Genomic DNA, 20,766 nt, shown 5'->3' on the forward strand with positions numbered 1-20,766 from the left:
CCTTGCCACTGTCGCCTTTTTTTTTTTTCGCCTTCATTCACTATTGGCTTTTGGTTTGCTTAGTTGGGGACATTTAACATTTAATTTTGAATTTAACAATACTATTACAACTTTACTTTCCTGTTATCTCTGTAAAGCTGCTTTGAAACAATTTGTATTGTAAAAGCACTATATAAATAAAGGTGACCTGACCTGACTTTACAAATTAAAAATGACCTCATTGTACCAGTACATTGGAATTCCACCCCGCAGGGAAATTACATTGCGACACTGGTACCCTGGTAAAACATATATTGTTTGATACACCACTGTATACTAAATGTGTAACTGTCTGAATAACATATAGGCAAATGCATTTCAAAGCTCAGTCAAAATGTTTATCATGACAAGGTACTGAAAAAAAATGTTTGCACAGTTAAAAGTTTACGTTGTGTTATTCTATTTTTGAAAAAAACTAAAACATTTTCTAAAACTATATTTAAAATGTAATTAATGAACCCTCTGGTTTCTCCAGGCTTTGGTCATTGTCAGGGGTCTCTTCCAGCTGGCAGCATTATCAAATTATATCTTGTGATAAATATCAATATCTATCAATAACAATGTCATAAGTTCTTCATCTTATCTTATTTGTGCCATGTCCTACTCTGCAGTTTCACAAAACTCTGTTTCTTCACTGCTCTCACATGTAAGTAGCATTATATATATAACAAAAAGCTGAATTTCTTACTTATAGCCATGTACATATATTACATATAGTATAGCAACAAATTTTTCACCTTTAGGCAATAGCACATATTTCTATAGTTATTATTGTAGCAGGGCACCTTTTATAATATATTTGGACAACATAAATTTCACTGCTATGGAGAGTCAACAGTGCTCAAGCAAACTTATATTTGAAGAGACAGCTTTTTTTACTCATATCCTTGAGGAAAACGTGTGCTGTATGCTTCTATTATAAAACTCTCCAGGTCATTTTTCTGCAGTGAATCCTGATCAGCAGTAACAATAAGACCAGAATAATGTAAAGAAATATAAAGAAACTGGCATTGAACAGACAAACTTGCAAAATGCGATGTGAGGGCAAGCCCTCTGTGCACCTGTCAGCATTACTTTGGACAAAAGTGATCAAGGGATCACCTGGACAGGTCAATGAAAGTCTGATGAGCCTTGACTCCTGCAGGATTGTTTCAGTCTGTGTCTGTGTAAAGTGACTAACGTTGATGCTCCATGACCACAGTACACCAAACATTTTCTAGGTTCTGGTTCTATTTTGTTTATCAAGGTCCCTGAACACTGAAATAAAAAAAATTGAAAATAAAACAATCCCTGTAAACAATCTGTGTAAAAAAAGGACCATACTGTTCTTCACTCATGGTTCAGCGCATACACTTGCACCGCGGGTTCATCTCTAATCTGACGATGCATCTATAATATGGCTAGTCGGGGAAAAAAACAACAACAACAACGCATAAAATGGACAGAGTTCCTCTAATGTCAGTTTCTGTCGATGGATACGCTCCACATGCGTTTCAGGTAAGAGTAGCTGTCCAATCAACTGTTACATATGTAAATCTGTTGCTGACATCACAGTTCCTCGCGTGTTGATGTGTTGCAGTTTAGCATGGCAAGCGAAGGAGACAAGTAGCTGATAGAGCGGCCGCCTGCATCATATAAATATCCTGTCTGGAAACATTCTGGCTTCCCAATACGTTACAACAGCGATGGTTGGAAAAAACGTGGACAACACAGTCAACCTTTGTAAACTTTGTTCTATGCGAGTGCCGTATGCTGCAATATGACCAGTCATTTATGCCGTCATCACCCAGGTGTTGATACCTGCTGCTGCTGATCTGTGCTGCGACTCTCGTTCAGCTCACCGTGAACACCGACTAATGAAGCAAAGCCTAACACATGATACAATGGTACTCTCGTTTCATAAAATTTTCTAAATTGTAACCTCAGACATCACAAAAACCAAGGAGTTGTCATGGCTAAACCCCAATCATCTAGTATTTATTACAAGCCAATAAAGTCTTTAAGATACATTATGACTTAAAACTGTGGAATGATCTCAAGAAAAATTCACTACAAGGAAATTAGCTGGGTGACAGAAGGCGAATCTAAAGAACTGTACACTAAGCATAGCACAGTAAGTCAGACCAAAATGACTATGACACATATCCTACACACAGCACATGAACTGACCACTTTCAGGGAAAATGCTTAATCCTTTAAACCGTTCCACACATTAACTCTGGATAATAGTAAACACAAAGATGCTAAGCCCCGGCAGCTAAGTGACCTTGTAAACAGAGATATCACACGGTCTAAAAAAACTAAATTTAAAGATGAATTTAAAGGGATAGTTTACCCAAAAATGAAAATTCTGTCAGTATTTACTCACCCTCATGTTGTTCAAACCCCGTAAGACCTTCGTTCATCTTCGGAACACGAATTAAGATATTTTTGATGAAATCTGAGAGCTGGATCATTCCTCCATACTAGTCCATAGGCTTCTTCAGGGATTGAAACTTGCCAGCCCCGGAAAGTTATTAAAGATATAAAATAGTCCAAGTGACTACAGTGGCTCAATCTTAAGTTTATCAAGCCACGAGAATACTTTTTGCACGCAAAAAGTGTTCTTGTCATTTGATAAACTTAAGATTGAGCCACTGTAGTCACTTGGACTATTTTAACGATGTCTTTAATAACTTTTCGAGGCCGGCAAGTTCAATCCCTCAAGAAGGGATTCAATGGCTCAATTCAATGTTCCATGGCTCAATACTATTATAACGGCGCATTTACCAGGCGCGCTTCAGAATCGGTTCACAGCCGAGGAGATCGATGTGCTTGTCAGGGCCGTAAACGAAAGAGAAGCGACATTGGGGATGGGACAAACCCAACCAAATTAGCTTCGGTTAAACATGCATATAATAATTTGGGTAAATGTGTAAGCTTTATGCCTATTTTCCCTATCGTCATGGACACAACAATGATTTCCCTCGTGATTTAATATTTTTCCTTATAATAATGTATAATTTGCAAAAAGTTAAATGCATCTGTGTAGATGAGAGAATCATCTAAAGTGTATGCGCGTTGTTCACACTCTGTATTATGGCCAAGCATGCACGCTTAAAATAGCATCTGAATGTACGCGCAACGCGCCATTGACTTTTGACTAGTTTTTTTCTGGTCAGTGGTGCAATTGTTTTATAGAACAGCAAAATAGCATGAGGGAAAGTTTGCGCCGGAACACGCCTCCTCTTTGCGCTGAACCGCCCTGGGGAGCGCAAGTGTATTTCTTAGTTAAAGGGGGGGTGAAATGCTGTTTCATGCATAGTGAGTTTTTCACACTGTTAAAGAGTTGGATTCCCATGCTAAACATGGACAAAGTTTCAAAAATGAAGTTGTAAGTTTGATGGAGTAATTCTGTTCCAAAAATACTCCTTCCGGTTTGTCACAAGTTTCGGAAAGTTTTTTTCGAATACGGGCCTGTGTGACGTCAGAGTCGCCGGAATTTCCTTATACGGGTCTTAAGGGCACTTCTCCCGGAAGGGCGTGCGCGCATCTGTAGCCTAGTGCATGCGAGACTACGCCTATGCCCATCAGAGCGCTGGGCTCGGTTGCGCTGCAATGAAAAAAATGGCACCAAAAAAGTGTGTTTTTGGTTGCCAGGGCAAGACAACATTGCACAAATTTCCAAAGAACCCAGCGTTAAGGGACCTGTGGATGGATTTTGTTTTTCCAGAGCAGCAACGGAGTTGTGCAAGTGTTTTTGTTTGTTCCCTTCATTTCGACAGTAATAGTTTTATAAACAAGGCCCAGTTCAACGCCGGATTTGCAGATCGCCTAATACTCAAAGATGGAGCAGTCCCAACGATAAAGGTTCACGGTCGTGCGTTGGAACCGCAGGCGGTGAGTAAAACTGCTTCAAATGTCTGTGAGTTGTTAACTATCGGCGTGTAAGCACAGAAAGTAAACAACATGATCACATACAGTTAATGTATCTATGGAGCATGCGATGTATGGTGTGTGTTTAAATACATTTGTTTAGCTGGCCACTGTAGGTGTCAGTTTGTTTATTGTTAAAATAAATCATGTCCTCATAAACCAGTCTGTCTGTTTACAACACACAAATGTTGTAAAACTCGCGCATGACATGGTGTTCTAAAAACACTGCGCTCAAGTTCAAATCATTTCTATTTTTAAAAAAACGCTCGAGACCTTATGTTTTTCACCCATTTCACTGCCCATCTCACGTTTTTGTGAGCAAAAACGCGTTCTGTATGAACGAGCCCTTATATTGTTTAAGTTATAAGTTATACCGTTCCAGTAGGCCTACACACCACATAGAGACGTCCTGCTGTAGTCGTTGCTGCTGCTGCTGGTCGTCTTCAATCTCAACCTCGGGATCTGATTCTGGATCAAAAATGTATGGCTGAATCTGATTGTTAGCCATGGTTTATTTTCGGATGTCACTCACAGCTTCCAGACGCTCTCAACGCAAAAGCTTCGCGCGCTCGTGTCGTGATTATTTAGCTCCGCCCACACGGTACGCCTCCACCCGCTCGGGTTTTTCCGGAAAGACTCGGTACAGCCTATCTTTCTTTTATAAATATAATAAAACTAAAGACTTTTTGGAGATATGAAGGATGCAATACTACTCTATAGGTACTCAAGATTAACATGAGATTGAGTGAAACTGAGCATTTCACCCCCCCTTTAAAGTCCCCGTGAACCGGAAGTTGCAAACGACTTTTCTCCAGTGTTGTGACGTATTTCCGAGAGAAACGGAATACTAAATGAGGCAAAATAGTGTGACCTTTAACCGACGTGTGTCTGTGGAGGGAAAAGTCCGCTTTGCGCGGGTGCAAAATAGGAATGATACATGCGTCAGTGTACAAAGTCGTTTGCGCCAGGTGCAAGATAGGGCCCTGTAAGTAATTTATAGAAGTGTTATTGACATTATGCCAGAGCTGCCTTGGTCGCTATCTGACATTGTCTTTGATGTTTGTATACTGTAATATTTACCAGTAAATAGTTGTCCCAGACCCATGTTTAAAGATTCAAAAATCCACCAAATCTGGTCAGAGAGTGTCCAGTCTTCTGAAGACACTATCACTTGGGACTGAATTAAGAATATGTACTGCCATGTTTTTTTTGCCAACTTTGTCTGATGCATAAAGAAGGCCGAATTGTTTGTTACAGTACAGATAATTAATTGATCTGAATGAATCATGAACATATGGCTTTGGAACGTCATGCGGGTGAGTCAATGATGACAATTCTCATTTTTGAACGAACTGTCTCTTTAAAATCTAAGCAAATAAATAAATAAACATGTACAGAAAGGACACGACTCATCAATCATGCCCCTGTGTCATGCTTGCTAAAGACCACTTTAAAAGAAGGTCAATAATCTTTTCACCTATACAGCCAACTTTATCAGATCTTGTCTGAGAGCTTTTCCCATTAGCCAGCTTGGATTGGCAGGACATCTGCTGAACAAAGACAGTGAAAAGTATCTCGCCCTGAACAAAACCTGAGGGTCACAAAGCATGCATTGTCAGGCTGCAGACGTGAAGGAAATGTGGTGGGGGATTATGGAGAGTGTAAGCAATAGAGATAGCAAGCAAAAGTGTGACTTACTTGAAAATCGTCATCCAGTGGCTCGTCGATCTGTAGGTCCAAAACTTCATCTGGATATTCATCACAATTCTGGCCTCCTATGTATTCCAACCCTTCATCCTCTGCTTGGTACTCATCTGCCTCATACTGCCCACCCTGAGAGAAGCCCGCTCGGCATCCCTCTGTCTCTTCATAGGCATTTTCAGTACATCCTATGTCTTCATCTTGAAGGTGACCAGAGGTGCCCAGACCCAGTGTTGCATTTAAACTCACAGCCTCACCCTGACCACTGGACCACAGACACAAAGACACGTGTTAAGCACTGGACAATAAAGTAATGAATTTGTAGATTCATGTTATTTTTGTTACAAGAGCCCTTGAGTTACCACAAGAACAATATTAGAGACTTAATTAAAATAGTTATTTTAAACAACTTATTTTTATTCCAAAAAAGTAACCCATTTGATTAAAGCAGAAGATTTAAAGCTCTATTGATTTTAGAGCACTGAAGCTTTGCATACATTATGGGGTGAAGACCATTTTGACCCCAAAATTGAAAAGTAAACAGCTTACTTAATGGTGCATTCTATATTAATTGTGAGCTGACATTATTCTATACAACAATAATAAAAAGAAAAACAGTAAAGCTGGAACTAACGATAATTTTTTAATCGATTAATCTATAAATTATTATTATTATTATTATTTTTATTTTCTGAATAGTCTTTTAATCCTTTGGTTAATTTACCAATAAATAATAATCGTAACTATGAACTTTTACCTAATGACAATATTTATGACAAAAGATTAGGTTTATGCAGTGTAGGCCTAACAGGAAAGGTGTTTACTATGGCTGCGTTCATAGTCACTTTTTGGGATTTACACCAGCAGTTGCTTACAAGTGTGAATCCTGAAATGTTTTGTTCATTCAGGAGATTAAAGTAGCTGCTTAAATAAATTCACCTGAAGTCACGACCGCATTCTTCTAACTAACCATAGCGGTAACCATAGCGACAGTGTCAAACACGGCGGTGTCCATAAAACCGTAAAGTTTTACAACGTTGACAGCACGCTATTAAATAAATGAGTCCAATCAAGGCGGAAGTTCATCCATTAGATATTTTTAAAAACTAACAACAGCGTTAAATGCTTTGTAAGCGGTTGCAGAGAGTGTGTTTAAGCCGCGTGTCTCGCACCCACTGCAGTTCATAAAACTGAATGCTGTATGAACGCAGCCGTGTTAAGCACAAAATATGGGACTGACAACTGTATTCTGTACAACTGTATAGTGCTGCGTGAAAAAATAAATAATCAAAAACTTGTGCTGTCGTCTTGTTGTATTGTGGTAGGAGAGACCCGGGCGGGATGTTTTCTTTTCAGATGCTCCTGCATAAATGTTGTGATGCTGTGGTGTAAATTGGTGTAGTAGCCCATTTCAGTTTTACAGAGCGTGCAATGCACCATTTAATTTGGCCTCCGATCAAAAAATTCACACACTTTAGATCGGGCTAGATATTTTTGCAATAATGGCTGATTTTCAGCATGCCTGAGAGTTGGAGCCAGCATCATTAGGATGAGCATAAACAGTGCTACGAATCGACGCATTCCGCGCAAAACAACTAATTTATGTAATCTATTACATTGACGCGTCATTCCAGTCTTCTAAAACAAGCCATTTTAATCTATATGTAACACAGGGCACACCAAGGTTCTTGTAAAAATCATCCAAGCTGCGTTTGAAAAAATATAAAGGCCCTCAATAAAGTAATTAAAAATAGCTAAACATTGTCATTTAGAAATGTATTGATTTTCGCAGTGCCTAGGATTTTATTGTATTGTTGGAGTACCTCGTATTTTGGTCCTCTTCATCACTTTGCAAGAGGTCATCATTTAGCTCCTCATCTGACAGCTCTGAGGGGTTCTGAGGACGAAAAAAAACCCTATGAAAAATCCCTTGTTCAATCTACTTAACTTTTCGCAGCAATTGTTACATATACTGCCTTTAAGTCTCGGACAAGTACACCAGCTGGAAATGATTTCTGTATTACTATCAGTTTAAAAATGCTTAAGTCAGCAACTAAAAAAACAGGCAATTATGAAAAACACTTTACCTTTTTGGATGACAGCCAATCTTCTTCAAGTAAGTCTCCCTCCTCCAAATCACTGTGAATTGATAAAAATTGATTAAATAAAAGATATGCTCCATTCACAATGAATCTCTTTGAATTTCAGCAGAGAAACGCAAGATATTAAAGCAACAACTTCATCTGCTTTGCAAACACCACACCCAACAGCAACCAATGAAATCTATATATATACCTGGTTATAGACCACAGTAATTTATTGGTATGGTATAGGGCCTCCTTTTGTGGCCAATTCAGCCTCAATTCATCTTGGGAATAGCAGATAAAAAAAATCCTTCACAGTGGCCACTGCCAGGGTGATTTTAAGCCATTCCCCTTAGCCAGGTCACTATGTGATGCTGGTGGAGGAAAATACAGTCCTCCAAAGTGGCTCAAAATATTAAGATTTGGTGACTGTGCAGGCCATGGGATATGTTCAACTTCACTTTCATGTTCATCAAACCATTCTGTCACAAGTCTTGCTTTGTGTATTGGTGCATTATCCTGCTGATACACAGCAGGGTACAATGTTTGAACCATGGTCCTCCAGAATGGTTCAGTAGTCCTTGGCAGTGATGCGCCCATCAAGCACAGTAGGGAATGCAATGAGATTGTGACCTAAACCATCACTGATCCACCCCTGTGCTTCACTTTTGGCAGGAACAGTCTGGGTGTTAAGCCTCTCTGGGGCTTCTCCACACCGTAACTCCCACGGATGTGGGGAAGACAGTGAAGGTGGACTCATCTGAGAACAACACGTTTCACATTGTCCACAGCCCAAGATGTGCACTGCTGGCACCAATGAAACCGACATTTGGCATTGGCAGTGCCTAATGGATTGGCTATAGCAGCCGGATCATGAATATTCAAAGTTTTAGTGGAAACTGGAGAGTTGAGGTGCACATTTAATTATGCATTGAGTTGGGCAGCTGTGGTTTTATGTTTTTTTGATACAATCGAAGTTAGTACCTGGACATTTCTTTCAGACAGCTTCCCTTTTGCGCACCAACAACCTCAGATATATAGGGCTGTGTTCGATATGACAATGTATCGTTACATACTACTTGTCGATATGAGTATTGATACAGCTGCTTATGTATCAATTCCCGACATGTGCACAACAGTAGACCAGGCTTTTGAATTTGAATACAAGAACAGTATTTAAAACAGAGTGTGTAAATGTGTAAAAATTAATTAGTAGAATATAATTTATAGGCTAGAACAAGGTTTAATCTGACCCGCAGAGGAACATAACTGGGGTTGCCTGATATCAAGAGATGTAATCCCCTTATCAGAGCTTCACAATTGCATAATACGGAAATATCTGCTAAGTGTTTTAGGCTACTTATTTTTCTCTACCTGGCAACCACGTGCAAGCACTCTCCATTATGGATAAAAGCACTGGCCTTTTGAAAACACAGATATGCTTGCAGTTTAGCGATCTCCAGTTTGATATTCTATTCACAGAAAAGTGTTAAAATACATTAGGGCTACACAATATTGGAAAAAACCCACAATGCGTTATTTCATTTTTCTGCGATATATATTTCGATATAAAAAAAATTCACCATTTGATTTGAATAGCTCTATTTTTTTTTTTAATGAATCTAATAAATAATAAATTAAATGAATTAAGAATTATTGGGATGATTTTGAAGGAGAGCGTATCTACACATAAAATAATGAACAAATTAAAAACATAGATAAATAAAGTGAAATAAGCAGTGCTTTATGTTTTTATGTACATCTAACAGTATTCAGGAGGTACATAAATGTAAAATCACAGTCTTCACTATATGAAATATAACTAATATAATTAATACAATTTAAATTTGTCAAAGAACAAAGTGATTTTCTCTGTCTTTTGTTGTTTGATTAACATGATACAAAAAGGTGATACAAAAACCTATTAGACTGCTGTCACTTTAAGACGAATGGACGGATCCAATATTATGATACGCATCGGTTTCCTTTCTCAATCCTCTTAAACACATAACCAACTGCGTTTATGAGGAGACTCACAGAGATTGGCATTTTGACTACATTTTGGGTGCACGTGTCCATTCAAGCTCAAAAAGAAGAGAAAGAGAACTGAATTCGGTGTTCACGTGCTGTCTGTGCTGCTCTATGTGCGCGTACAGAAAACAGCATGCGAGTTCCAGACTTCCAGCCTTGCGATTTATGTTTAAACTGACAGGACTTTAAAACACATGCAAATGATAAACTTTCACTCTTTAATAGTTAAACTTTTTTGCAATTAATCCGCGAATCACATGTGTTTACGAATCGGGGTGAAGTTGGGACCGTACGGATAACAGATCAACTACGATCCCCATACTTTACATCATATATCCTGCGATGTGACTATCGCGGATGCACACATCGCGAAATCGATGCTAAAACGATACATCATGCAGCCCTAAAATACATCATGTCTGTGTTCCTTTACATGTCAGATTACTTACTTAATTGCTTCAATAACATTGATGTTACTAACTCCTTATTGAGAAAGATAATGTAGCTCTTCAGTGGGGCTTCAAGCTATTTTAATGATAAAAATGGCAGGGCCGCGTTGAGAAGTTTCTGTGCAGCTGAATGCGTGCAACGCGATATGTATGAGTGACTATCTGAATGTGCGTGCGTGAGGAGCTACAGTGAAGAAAGCACATTGGTTTGGAACACTTCTAATTTTTTTTTTTTTTGTGTAGAGAGTGTGTTAATTTGTGCAATAACCTACTAGCAATGTAAAGATGCTTTCATTTATATATTAGAATGAGTACATTGCAATATACATTAATTTGAATGAGTACATTATTATTTATGGGCTTAAAAAACAAGAAACTAATCAGAATATTGTACCTGGAGGGGAGTAGCCAACGAAACCTATGCCATGTAGGGTCTGGACCAATCAGATACACACTAATTATTCATATTCACTATATTTAATGAATATAAAGGTCTATGAAACTCTCCCCCAAAACTAACCTCACAAATGAAGTTACTTTGTCAGCCGGGTGTCCGGTTACAGAACACTTTAAGACTGATAACAGACTTTACGACCTCAAAGGAATGTGGCCACATGCGCCACATGCTTAAGAGAGAGAGACCATCTTTAATTAAATAAACTTTGCGGTGTTACTCTGATCTATGAAGGAACATGCCTCACAGAAACTGTGATGATTTACTGTCTCGTGTACTATTAGGTATAACAACATGGTATGTTTGATTGGGGTGTATGTGGTTGAACAACGGTCAATATAACCTCACCTGTATCATGCTTCCTAGCAAATTAATCCTCATTTAATGACACACACTTTGATGTACATCACCTTCTCTTAGAATGCAATGTGAATTTGTTATGTCTATTTGAGCTTGAATGAACAGTCTAAGCATGCTGGGGACAAAGACCATAAATCAACTAAGAGCCGCTTCCCCTCTCGGACATGTCACCTTACTCATAGGTCCATTCAAACCTTAGGGGTTGGTTCTTTCTCAGGGTATATCAGAGGCAGGCAACAGTGACCGCCCTCTCTTAGTTCTTTCATCCAGCCGCAACACTGTTCTGGTGATTCTGGGGAACCCCCTCCCCCTCCACGGGGGCCCCAGGGCCCAGCAGGCCTCAATCCAACCAGATATGGGCTCAGGCAGGAGAGAGATGACTCTCTCACAAAGAACCAAGGACAATCTCAAGAGTTTTGGAACAAAGACTCCAACCAACAACGACTCCAATCACCCATCCTTCCGACTTCCTCACTTCTCCTGGGTGCTCGGCGTGGCCTCAACAGAGTCCCAGGCCTTCACCAAACCAGTCATGCGTTCCTGGAGAAAGAGAACGCTCAACCAACTTCCACTTGACACTGCCGGAACCATCAACGACTCCAATTTTCAACAACTTCAAGAATTGTTCCCATTACAAATGCAAGTATTCAATTCAATGAAATGTGAAAATGAAATTCTGATGGTTCTTCTCATAGACCCTCTTCCGGTTTCCAATTTCATCCTATCACTAACCTATTTATGTATTCATGTGTGTATGTTGTTTAGTTTATTTATATTCATATAAATATCTATATTTAGTTAATAAAACTTGTACATAATATGTATTTGGTTCTGTTTTGTTTGCAATACAAGTCACTTTACGATTACGGTTTTTGCTACTGGCTCAAAGTACTGTACAGGCGAAGAAATAATTATTCTTCGGTGGCCATGGAAGATACCCTTTATTAGAATAAATTAATAATCAAAAGAGTTCGTTGGAAGAACTGATTAATTGATTGTAATATTAATTCAGCCACATCAAGTTAATCCAATTAACTGACCCAAATATTTATAATTAATAATAACAAGATATTATTGATTATTAATATTTCCAAAAAGCTGAGTTCCTTACAGCCATTATACAGTGCTACCGAGGCCCTTCACAATACACACTTTGACTCTGCCTATAATTAGCAATGGCCCTATAATATGCAGTGTTTAATAAACAGCTGTAATACTAAATTCTGCTGAGGTGAAATTTAGAGCAGACCAATATCGTTATATACACTCACCTAAAGGATTATTAGGAACACCTGTTCAATTTCTCATTAATGAAATTATCTAATCAACCAATCACATGGCAGTTAATTCAATGCATTTAGGGGTGTGGTCCTGGTCAAGACAAACTCCTGAACTCCAAACTGAATGTCAGAATGGGAAAGAAAGGCGATTTATGCAATTTTGAGCGTGGCATGGTTGTTGGTACCAGACGAGCCGGTCTGAGCATTTCACAATCTGCTCAGTTACTGGGATTTTCACGCACAACCATTTCTAGGGTTTAAAAAGAATGGTGTGAAAAGGGAAAAACATCCAGTATGCGGCAGTCCTGTGGGCGAAAATGCCTTGTTGATGCTAGAGGTCAGAGGAGAATGGGCCGACTGATTCAAGCTGATAGAAGAGCAACTTTGACTGAAATAACCACTTGCTACAACCGAGGTATGCAGCAAAGCATTTGTGAAGCCACAACACACACAACCTTGAGGCGGATGGGCTACAACAGCAGAAGACCCCACCGGGTACCACTCATCTCCACTACAAATAGGAAAAAGAGGCTACAATTTGCAAGAGCTCACCAAAATTGGACAGTTAAAGACTGGAAAAATGTTGCCTGGTCTGATGAGTCTCGATTTCTGTTGAGACATTCAGATGGTAGAGTCAGAATTTGGCGTAAACAGATTGAGAACATGGATCCATCATGCCTTGTTACCACTGTGCAGGCTGGTGGTGGTGTTGTAATGGTGTGGGGGATGTTTCTTGGCACACTTTAGGCCCCTTAGTGCCAATTGGGCATCGTTTAAATCCCACGGCCTACCTGTTTCTGGCCATGTCCATCCCTTTATGGCAACCATGTACCTGTCCTCTGATGGCTACTTCCAGCAGGATAATGCACCTTGTCACAAAGCTCGAATCATTTCAAATTGGTTTCTTGAACATGAAAATGAGTTCACTGCACTAAAATGGCCCCCACAGTCACCAGATCTCAACCCAATAGAGCATCTTTGGGATGTGGTGGAACGGGAGCTTCGTGTCCTGGATGTGCATCCCACAAATCTCCATCAACTGCAAGATGCTATCCTATCAATATGGGCCAACATTTCTAAAGAATGCTTTCAGCACCTTGTTGAATCAATGCCACGTAGAATTAAGGCAGTGCTGAAGGCGAAAGGGGGTCAAACACAGTATTAGTATGGTGTTCCTAATAATTCTTTAGGTGAGTGTATAATCGTATCGAGGCCTCTGTATAGTGATATGTATCGTGACTTTGTTGATGATACACAGCCCTACTCCCATTATGTTGTGTGGATTGCAACATTTCATGTACAGCTGTGCTGTTGTTCTGCTAATTCAACCTTCACACTCTGCTCTTACTGATGGAATATAAAATCTGTGAAGATTGCCCACCACGCCGTGCATATATAGGCATGAAACCTCCAACACTATATTGGCCAATGTTTCAGTTTCATTGTCCAACCCCTGAATGTGCTTTTGTGATCCATTTTGAATGACATCAAATGTTATTACTGGAATGATATAAGTGTGTCCATGATTCTCTTTTTACTCATCTTTTTCTTTCTGCATAATAGAGAAATGAAACGTGCAGAGCAAAACTGAGCCAGCAATGGGACAGTGATTAAGACTTACCTCTCCAAGTCATCATCATCTTCTCCTCTCCGTCTTCTTGACCTTTCAGCACCAGGCTTATCGTATTCATCAAAGTCATCATCTACATACAGACAAGAGAACGAAGTACATTCATCTTTTATTATTATCATTTATATAATATTAAATTTCATGTGTAATGTGTATAATAATAACAATAATAATAGTACATGGTCAGACCTTGAACATAATAATAACATCTCAAAGTTTTGTGCTTGAGATCTTAGGTTTGTTCGTTGAAGGAAATATACCAGTCTTTGAAGAATAACTCTAATCTTAAAGGGACAGTTCATTGATTTTTTTTATTATGTGATCATTTACTCACCCTCTTGTCAATATATATATATATATATATATATATATATATATATATATATATATATATATATATATATATATAAATAAAAGAATGTTTCAAACCAAACAGTTTTGGTGACCACTGACTACCATTATATAGTTAAACACAAAGATATTTCTTAAGATATCACGTTTTAGTTTCCACAGAATAAAGTAAGTAGGCCATTATAGTTTGAAACGACATGAGGGTGAGAAAATGACAATTTTCATTTTGAGGGGAACGTTCACTTTAATAAAATAGTAGTAACAACTCTTTATCAGACAATCAGCTCATTATTCCAGAAAGAAAAAAAAACATTTCAAAATGTAACCAGTGCAGATGTTATTTGGAAGAAGCCACTGCAAGATTGCAGTTATTAGGATATTTACGTTCTAATTTACAGCATATTTGTTCACGGAGTTACTGTATCAAATGGAAGTTGCAATAGTCTTCCATTTCCTATTGTGACATTTATCAGTGCTTCTCATACAAGAAAAAATGTAAGACAGGAATTGATTAAATCGAAGTTGTTTGCTGTTGCTGTGATCTCCTGTGAGTGACAGGTTGTCCCGCCCTCACACCAGTATACACATAAGGAAAGTTATTTTGATTAAAGAGTGAAGGGGCACATTAATTTAAAAAGAACAAAAAAAAAAAGATGTGCACAGATATACAATTGTAATAAGTAATGCAATACAAAATAAATAAGATTAATAAATGTTGATTTCATGGTGACTTTTAATTTTTTCTCATTTATGTTTATAACCCAAATCAATATTGAACAAGAAAATAGCATAAAAATCGTATTTGCATCTGTGCAGATGGCAGTGGTATTGTATGATTGACAAGTTGGATCACTAACGTTACTTACTAACTGAAAGAAAACCATCATGAACTTCTTTCTATAATAAATTACTACAATACACACTTGATATACAACCACGACTATATTTAAAATATAAACACATACGAGTGACAAAACAGTCCAGTTATGATTAAATACTTGATTTTCTCAAAATAAATAATTTGTATCTAACGGCACGGTTAAAACCACAGTCCCGTCTGTCGAGACAGCACTAGAAATGCTTACGTAACTAATTTAGACTCAACCTAATTGTACTTTACACGAACAATTCTTCAACCACCATAAACATCAAAATCATTAGTTATCCGTTGTATTTTTGCATAAATACACACAGGAAACGCATTCATTGTAACCCTTCAGCTAGCTAGTTAGCAACCTTAAAATGAATATGTGTAACATTAAATGCACGTCTCCTCATGTCTCACGACCATCAATATGACACACCATAGCAATAAAAACAGCCTAACAGATAATCGTGGTATAAAAGTAAACTGAGCACAATCTCTAAACCAATAGCAAATCTAGAGCCTCATAAAATTATGGAACAAAAGCAGCTAACGTTTCCGCTAGCTGGGAGCTAAACTAAGTGTAAATGAATAAGACATATATATATATATATATATAAATATATCATACCCCCGACATTGGTCGCCATAACCCAAGACGGTATGTTATCTTGGAGACTCTGGTATCTCTATAACGTCGATGAGTGCATTGAAACTGGTTTAAGTGCAGCGCTTCAGGCCGATAGCTTAGCGTGAAATCTCCTCAGTCTGCGCTCTGCAAAACATCTGCACAAGAATCATGGCGACCGGACTGAGCCGCACTGCATCATGGGTATGAAACTGCAAGGAGGGGAAGCATAGACAGAAGAGGGGAAGTGCCAAAGGTTCAGACTAGCCTATCCTGCCGTATTTTAGTTTTAACTTTCCAATGAAAGTGAAGGTTAAACATATTTTAATTAATTAAATGGTATTTGTATAGGGCTATATTTACATTAACTGCTTTATTCAGAAATGCATCCCTTAAAATGCTGCCTCACTAGACTACAAGTTTGGTTTATTGATTGATGGGTGTTTAGAGGGTCAGAGTGAAGATTTTAGTCTCAGTTATAGATACAGTAAACCCTGAGGTGACAGATGATCATGTCTAGTAAGATATAGTAGCTATAGCAGATGCAGATAGCCATTTCTTGCTTCATACTGGGTGAATGCAAGAAAAGTGGGCCACTTTTTGTTTAAAAATGCAAGGCTCTCAAGTGTCACGCATTGAGCGTGACAGTCTCTCATTTCGGTCTTTTAAGTCTGTAAACTTACGCCCGTTTCACACATACTCCGTGTGCAGTGCGTATGTGGTGTGTAGCAGCGCGCGCTAGTGCTTTCACAGGCTATGCTGCGTTTGCAGTGCGCTACTGATCCGCAGTTTCTGTGTGCCACAAAATCAAAAATGGCCAAGTAATTTTGATTTTAAATCCAAACGTTAACTTTGACATTGTTTAAGACATTGAAAAATAATTTTAATCATCATGATTCTTTGTTTTACATGTAAAATTTACATTGTTCCCCCCACCCCCTCCCCAAAATATATGATGTATTTTTTGAGGGGGAAAAATCATATATGATGGCATTTTGCAACTTTTTGGACTATAAACATACTTTTTTGCTTTTCTTGACCCTGTAATTTAGAACGCGTGTATGATTAAATGAATATGTTTCTTGTCAATCTATGTCTATTTTAAAGTGAACAATGCGCTGCCACTTGAATTCAGTGCGGTGCAGCACAGCAGAAATAGACTCCGTGCGGAAACGATCTCTGCACTGCTTTATACGCACCGCACCTGGAACGGATCGCCAGACCGCACGCGCGTGCAGTGTGAACGCTCTAACCTGTTAACATGGGTACGTATAAAAATACGCACCGCACTGCACATGGAATAGGCCTAGAAGGAAGGATGTCCTCCTGTAAATGGTCACACTCTGCAGCCATTCTGTATGACCGTATGACTGCTGGCCTTTTCATGCAATAAAATAAATACCCTTTAAAGACAATTGGTAGCCTACATGTTTGTCTCTTATTCAGTGATATAAAATTGTTTGCCACCACACAAGCTAACAAATGTAAAACAGAAAACATAGCACACACAATCACACTTATTATTTATTTATTTTTTGATGGGATAAAAATGAAAACTGTTATACGATTGAAGAGAAATACCATTAATGATTGAAGATCACTAAATCTTCACAGAATACAGTTTGGATCTTTCAATGTCAATATTTCTGGTTCACAACTGTTGTTTCTTCAAGTTGCTCAAGATCTCCAGTTTTTTTTTAGTCTTACAATTACAAAATCAGACACAGGTTAAAAGCAATATGAGCAGAAATGTTGTTTTTTGCTTTATTTGGTCAACTGAACATTTACCAAGCAAGAAAAAGATGCAAAGAACTTAAATAAATAAATAAAATGTGAACAACATGTATTTGCTTGTATATTGGTTTACAAACAAGATTCATTCAGACTCCAAACACAGATTCGTTTAGCAGATTCATATTGCAACGCTCCTTCACAGGCCACACTCCAATGCAAACGGCTTGTGCTATAGTCAGTCTGTGGACGCAGGGAAAACCACCAAAGCAGTTGTGCACTTCAAAACGAAGAGACTTCAGTTGACAAAATATACGAGTAAGCAAGAATGATTTGTTCACGTGAAAGATTCATTTATGAACCAATGAACCATTTATGAACCAATAGTATAGCATGTTTCCTAACAGCTAACAGAGATGCTAGCTTAACAGACACCACTAATACACACACACACACACACACACACACATAGTGCACACACACACATAGTGCAAGTAACATATAGGGCTCTAATTGACTTACAGTTGATATCATGTTTTGTTTGTTTACATTTAAATGAGCCTCAATATTCTATGTCAGTCCAGCAACATGTGTTGATTTTTGAAATAAAAACAACTGTCTCTGAAGCCTTGAAGTCTATTCTCACAACTCTACAATTTGCTAAGTCAAATTTGTCCGATTTGGAAAGTTATTCTTGATTTATTATCATGGAGCAGCGTCGCCCAAGAAGAACCAGGGCTCTTCCCACACACCTGAGGGGATTCTTAGTGGAGCTGGCAGAGGGGATTCATCTGGCAGCTGTGATCGGGTTGGATCACACTTACAGCTGTATCTCTGTGAAAGCTCAAAGATCCAACGATTTGGAGGAGCGCTACCTGAAGAACGCTCCTGTCCTTCCAGACATCCGTCCAGCAGCCTCGGTCTCTTCAGTGGACAAGTGCCAGCAGGAAGAGCCTGTATCCATCCACGGCAGCAGCGTGCAGGGCTACCAGGACATTTACCGTTCTGTAGCGGAGCCCATGATGAAGACTCGCTCTGGTCGCCACCGTCCCTACAGTCATCAGCTGGGCCTGACGATCAAGCAACAGCTGTGGGAGACACTCAACTGCCCTTCCCTGGTGGAGACGGAGCAGCCCGATGGACGTGTCCTCGTCACTGAGAGCTTCTCCACACCCAGCAGAAGAAGAAGCTCCACAAATCCATGTAGACATCAGTGAAGAGCCCCTGCCCGAGGAACACCCGAAGAAAGAAGCCCAGACACTGAGTCATCACAGTGTCACATGGAGGCTGGAGTATTGCACAACGGGGCCTACGTATGTAAATACTCAATATAGTTATAGAGTAAGTTCTATTTTTGAAAAGTTAGTGTATTGCACATTGCTGTGTGGTTGTCAGGACGTTGATATGCGGTTCCTAGGTTGTTCTGAGTGGTTTTTATCTTTTTGCTTCGTGTTTGTCAGGAAGTTTTAGGTGGTTTCTTGTGCGTTGACATGTGTTTGCCAAGTTTTTCTGCTTTGCGTTGTTGTTAACCTGTTTTATGCAGTCGCTGGACTTCGACTACCTGGTTGTTGGGATGTTTTCCGTAGTTGGTTGATATGCGGTTGCTTTTAAGCAGTTAGGTTAGGGTAGGTTAGGGTCCCTCACAAGGTTTGCAGCTTGATGTGCTGTGAGGGCTTGTGTGCATCAGTGATCCTGAGAGCTACGCCACTGGTACTTCACAACTACTGCTAGGGTCACCCATAGTGGACAGGTCTCAGCTGAGATGTCAGACGAAGACAAACCACCTGATTCTGGACAGCAGCAGATTGCCACGATGCTCCTGGCAGAAGACTACAGTCTTGTGACAAAGACAACAGCAGAATTACCTGAAAGGAAGAAAACTCAGATAATGTGTGGAAGTCATCGATGGATCGATGGAAGCAACCGTTCGAACAGCACAAGGTAATGCAGAATTTTTTAATATTAGCAAAGGTGTATAACGAGGCTGAAATTTTTTCTCAGCATTATTGTAAAAGCGTTCAGCCAATCACATCTGAGGACTGCTAATTATATTATATTATCATTTCTTAAATGGTTGCATACCTGTGATAAATATCAAATACATTTATTTATTTGTATATATGATCACATAAATACAGGCAAGCAGTGAAAATGATTAAAATACAACAATTACAATTTATAACAGGCAAACACTATCACAGTCATTTGAACTTTGTAAACCGACGCTTAAAAAACCAGACTCTGTAACATCCTTCTTTGTGCATCAATAATCAAAACGTGCATTATAAGCATTAAAACTAGCTGTGAGTTGATTAAAATAATTAATCACGATTAATCGCAGATTTTGAAAGTGCTGCCGGAAATCTGAATCTCTGTATGCACCTTTGTACCTGTCAAAAAAAGTTTGTTTATTATTCAGGCCTTTAAGCTTTAATGTGAAACATACTGAAAAACTAAAACTATGAAACACTGAAAAAAACCTAAACTAAAACAAACACAAAATCACAACATGAAACCTATCTAAACATTACAAGCTCAAAACTAAAATAACCATGTGTTGCCATAGTGTTGTTTTTGATTAAATGTATTAGTCAAGTTCATGTTATGTTTTAACATATATTTAATATATAATATATAAATATGTGCATCTAGACAAAAGGCAATATATTACTCTGATTGCTTTTAAGGGGATCGTACACCCACCAGAAAAGAAGACATTTTGAAAATGTTTATTTTTGACTGGACTATCCCTTTAATGTCTGTGAGGTTGATTTCCTTCAGGCCAGTTTAAAGAGTGGTCCCATAATATCGACCTGTAATCCATTTTCAAGGTTGTGATCTACCACTTAAGAATAGACTGTCCAATGAATAGGTTGATAAAGAGATTAAAAGAGGAATCTTGAAAGAAACTTGTCTATATGTGTAGAAATCATCAGTGAGGGAAATATCTAACAGTAGAGAGTAGAGCATCACTTACCTGTCACTACTGATGTCAACGGCTGGTACAGAAGAATGACTGAAGAAAACAGCCATCTAGATGGACAGAGAAAGACACTTTAGACTGCATATACATACGCACTTTTACATTTAATGGGTCTCATTCATGAAACACGAGCAGAACGAATTTTTGTGTAAATCGTGTGTAAAGTGGTTCTGGCGTAAATTTTCGAATTCATTAAAATGTTCGTATTTTCCAAATGTTAGTTGGTACGCAAGAAATCTACACCTGCTCCCAGCCACGCGTAAAT

At 38.7% G+C, this 20,766-nt stretch overlaps 1 protein-coding gene across 7 annotated transcripts in view; it reads right to left on the reverse strand.

The window, feature by feature from the left end:
* rbm33a (RNA binding motif protein 33a) overlaps positions 1–15,989 on the reverse strand; it is a 76,416-nt gene extending 60,427 nt beyond the window's left edge. For 5 of the 7 annotated variants that reach the window (XM_077229220.1, XM_077229219.1, XM_077229218.1 and 2 more), the window contains exons 1-5: positions 15,791–15,979; positions 13,935–14,016; positions 7,743–7,794; positions 7,479–7,552; positions 5,653–5,920 (exon numbers count right to left, since the gene is read on the reverse strand). In XM_077229220.1, coding sequence (XP_077085335.1) covers positions 5,653–5,920; positions 7,479–7,552; positions 7,743–7,794; positions 13,935–14,016; positions 15,791–15,809 — 495 coding nt within the window. In that variant the 5' untranslated portion in view covers positions 15,810–15,979. Of the gene's footprint in view, positions 1–5,652; positions 5,921–7,478; positions 7,553–7,742; positions 7,795–13,934; positions 14,017–15,790 lie in introns of all 7 variants that reach the window. The other 2 variants (XM_077229215.1, XM_077229217.1) reach the window with 2 other exon arrangements.
* Positions 15,990–20,766: the final 4,777 nt, after the last annotated feature.

Source organism: Siphateles boraxobius, unplaced genomic scaffold (assembly GCF_051911475.1).
Source record: "Siphateles boraxobius isolate OS27281-9 unplaced genomic scaffold, OSU_SipBor_1 130, whole genome shotgun sequence".
Taxonomy (NCBI): Eukaryota; Metazoa; Chordata; class Actinopteri; order Cypriniformes; family Leuciscidae; genus Siphateles; species Siphateles boraxobius.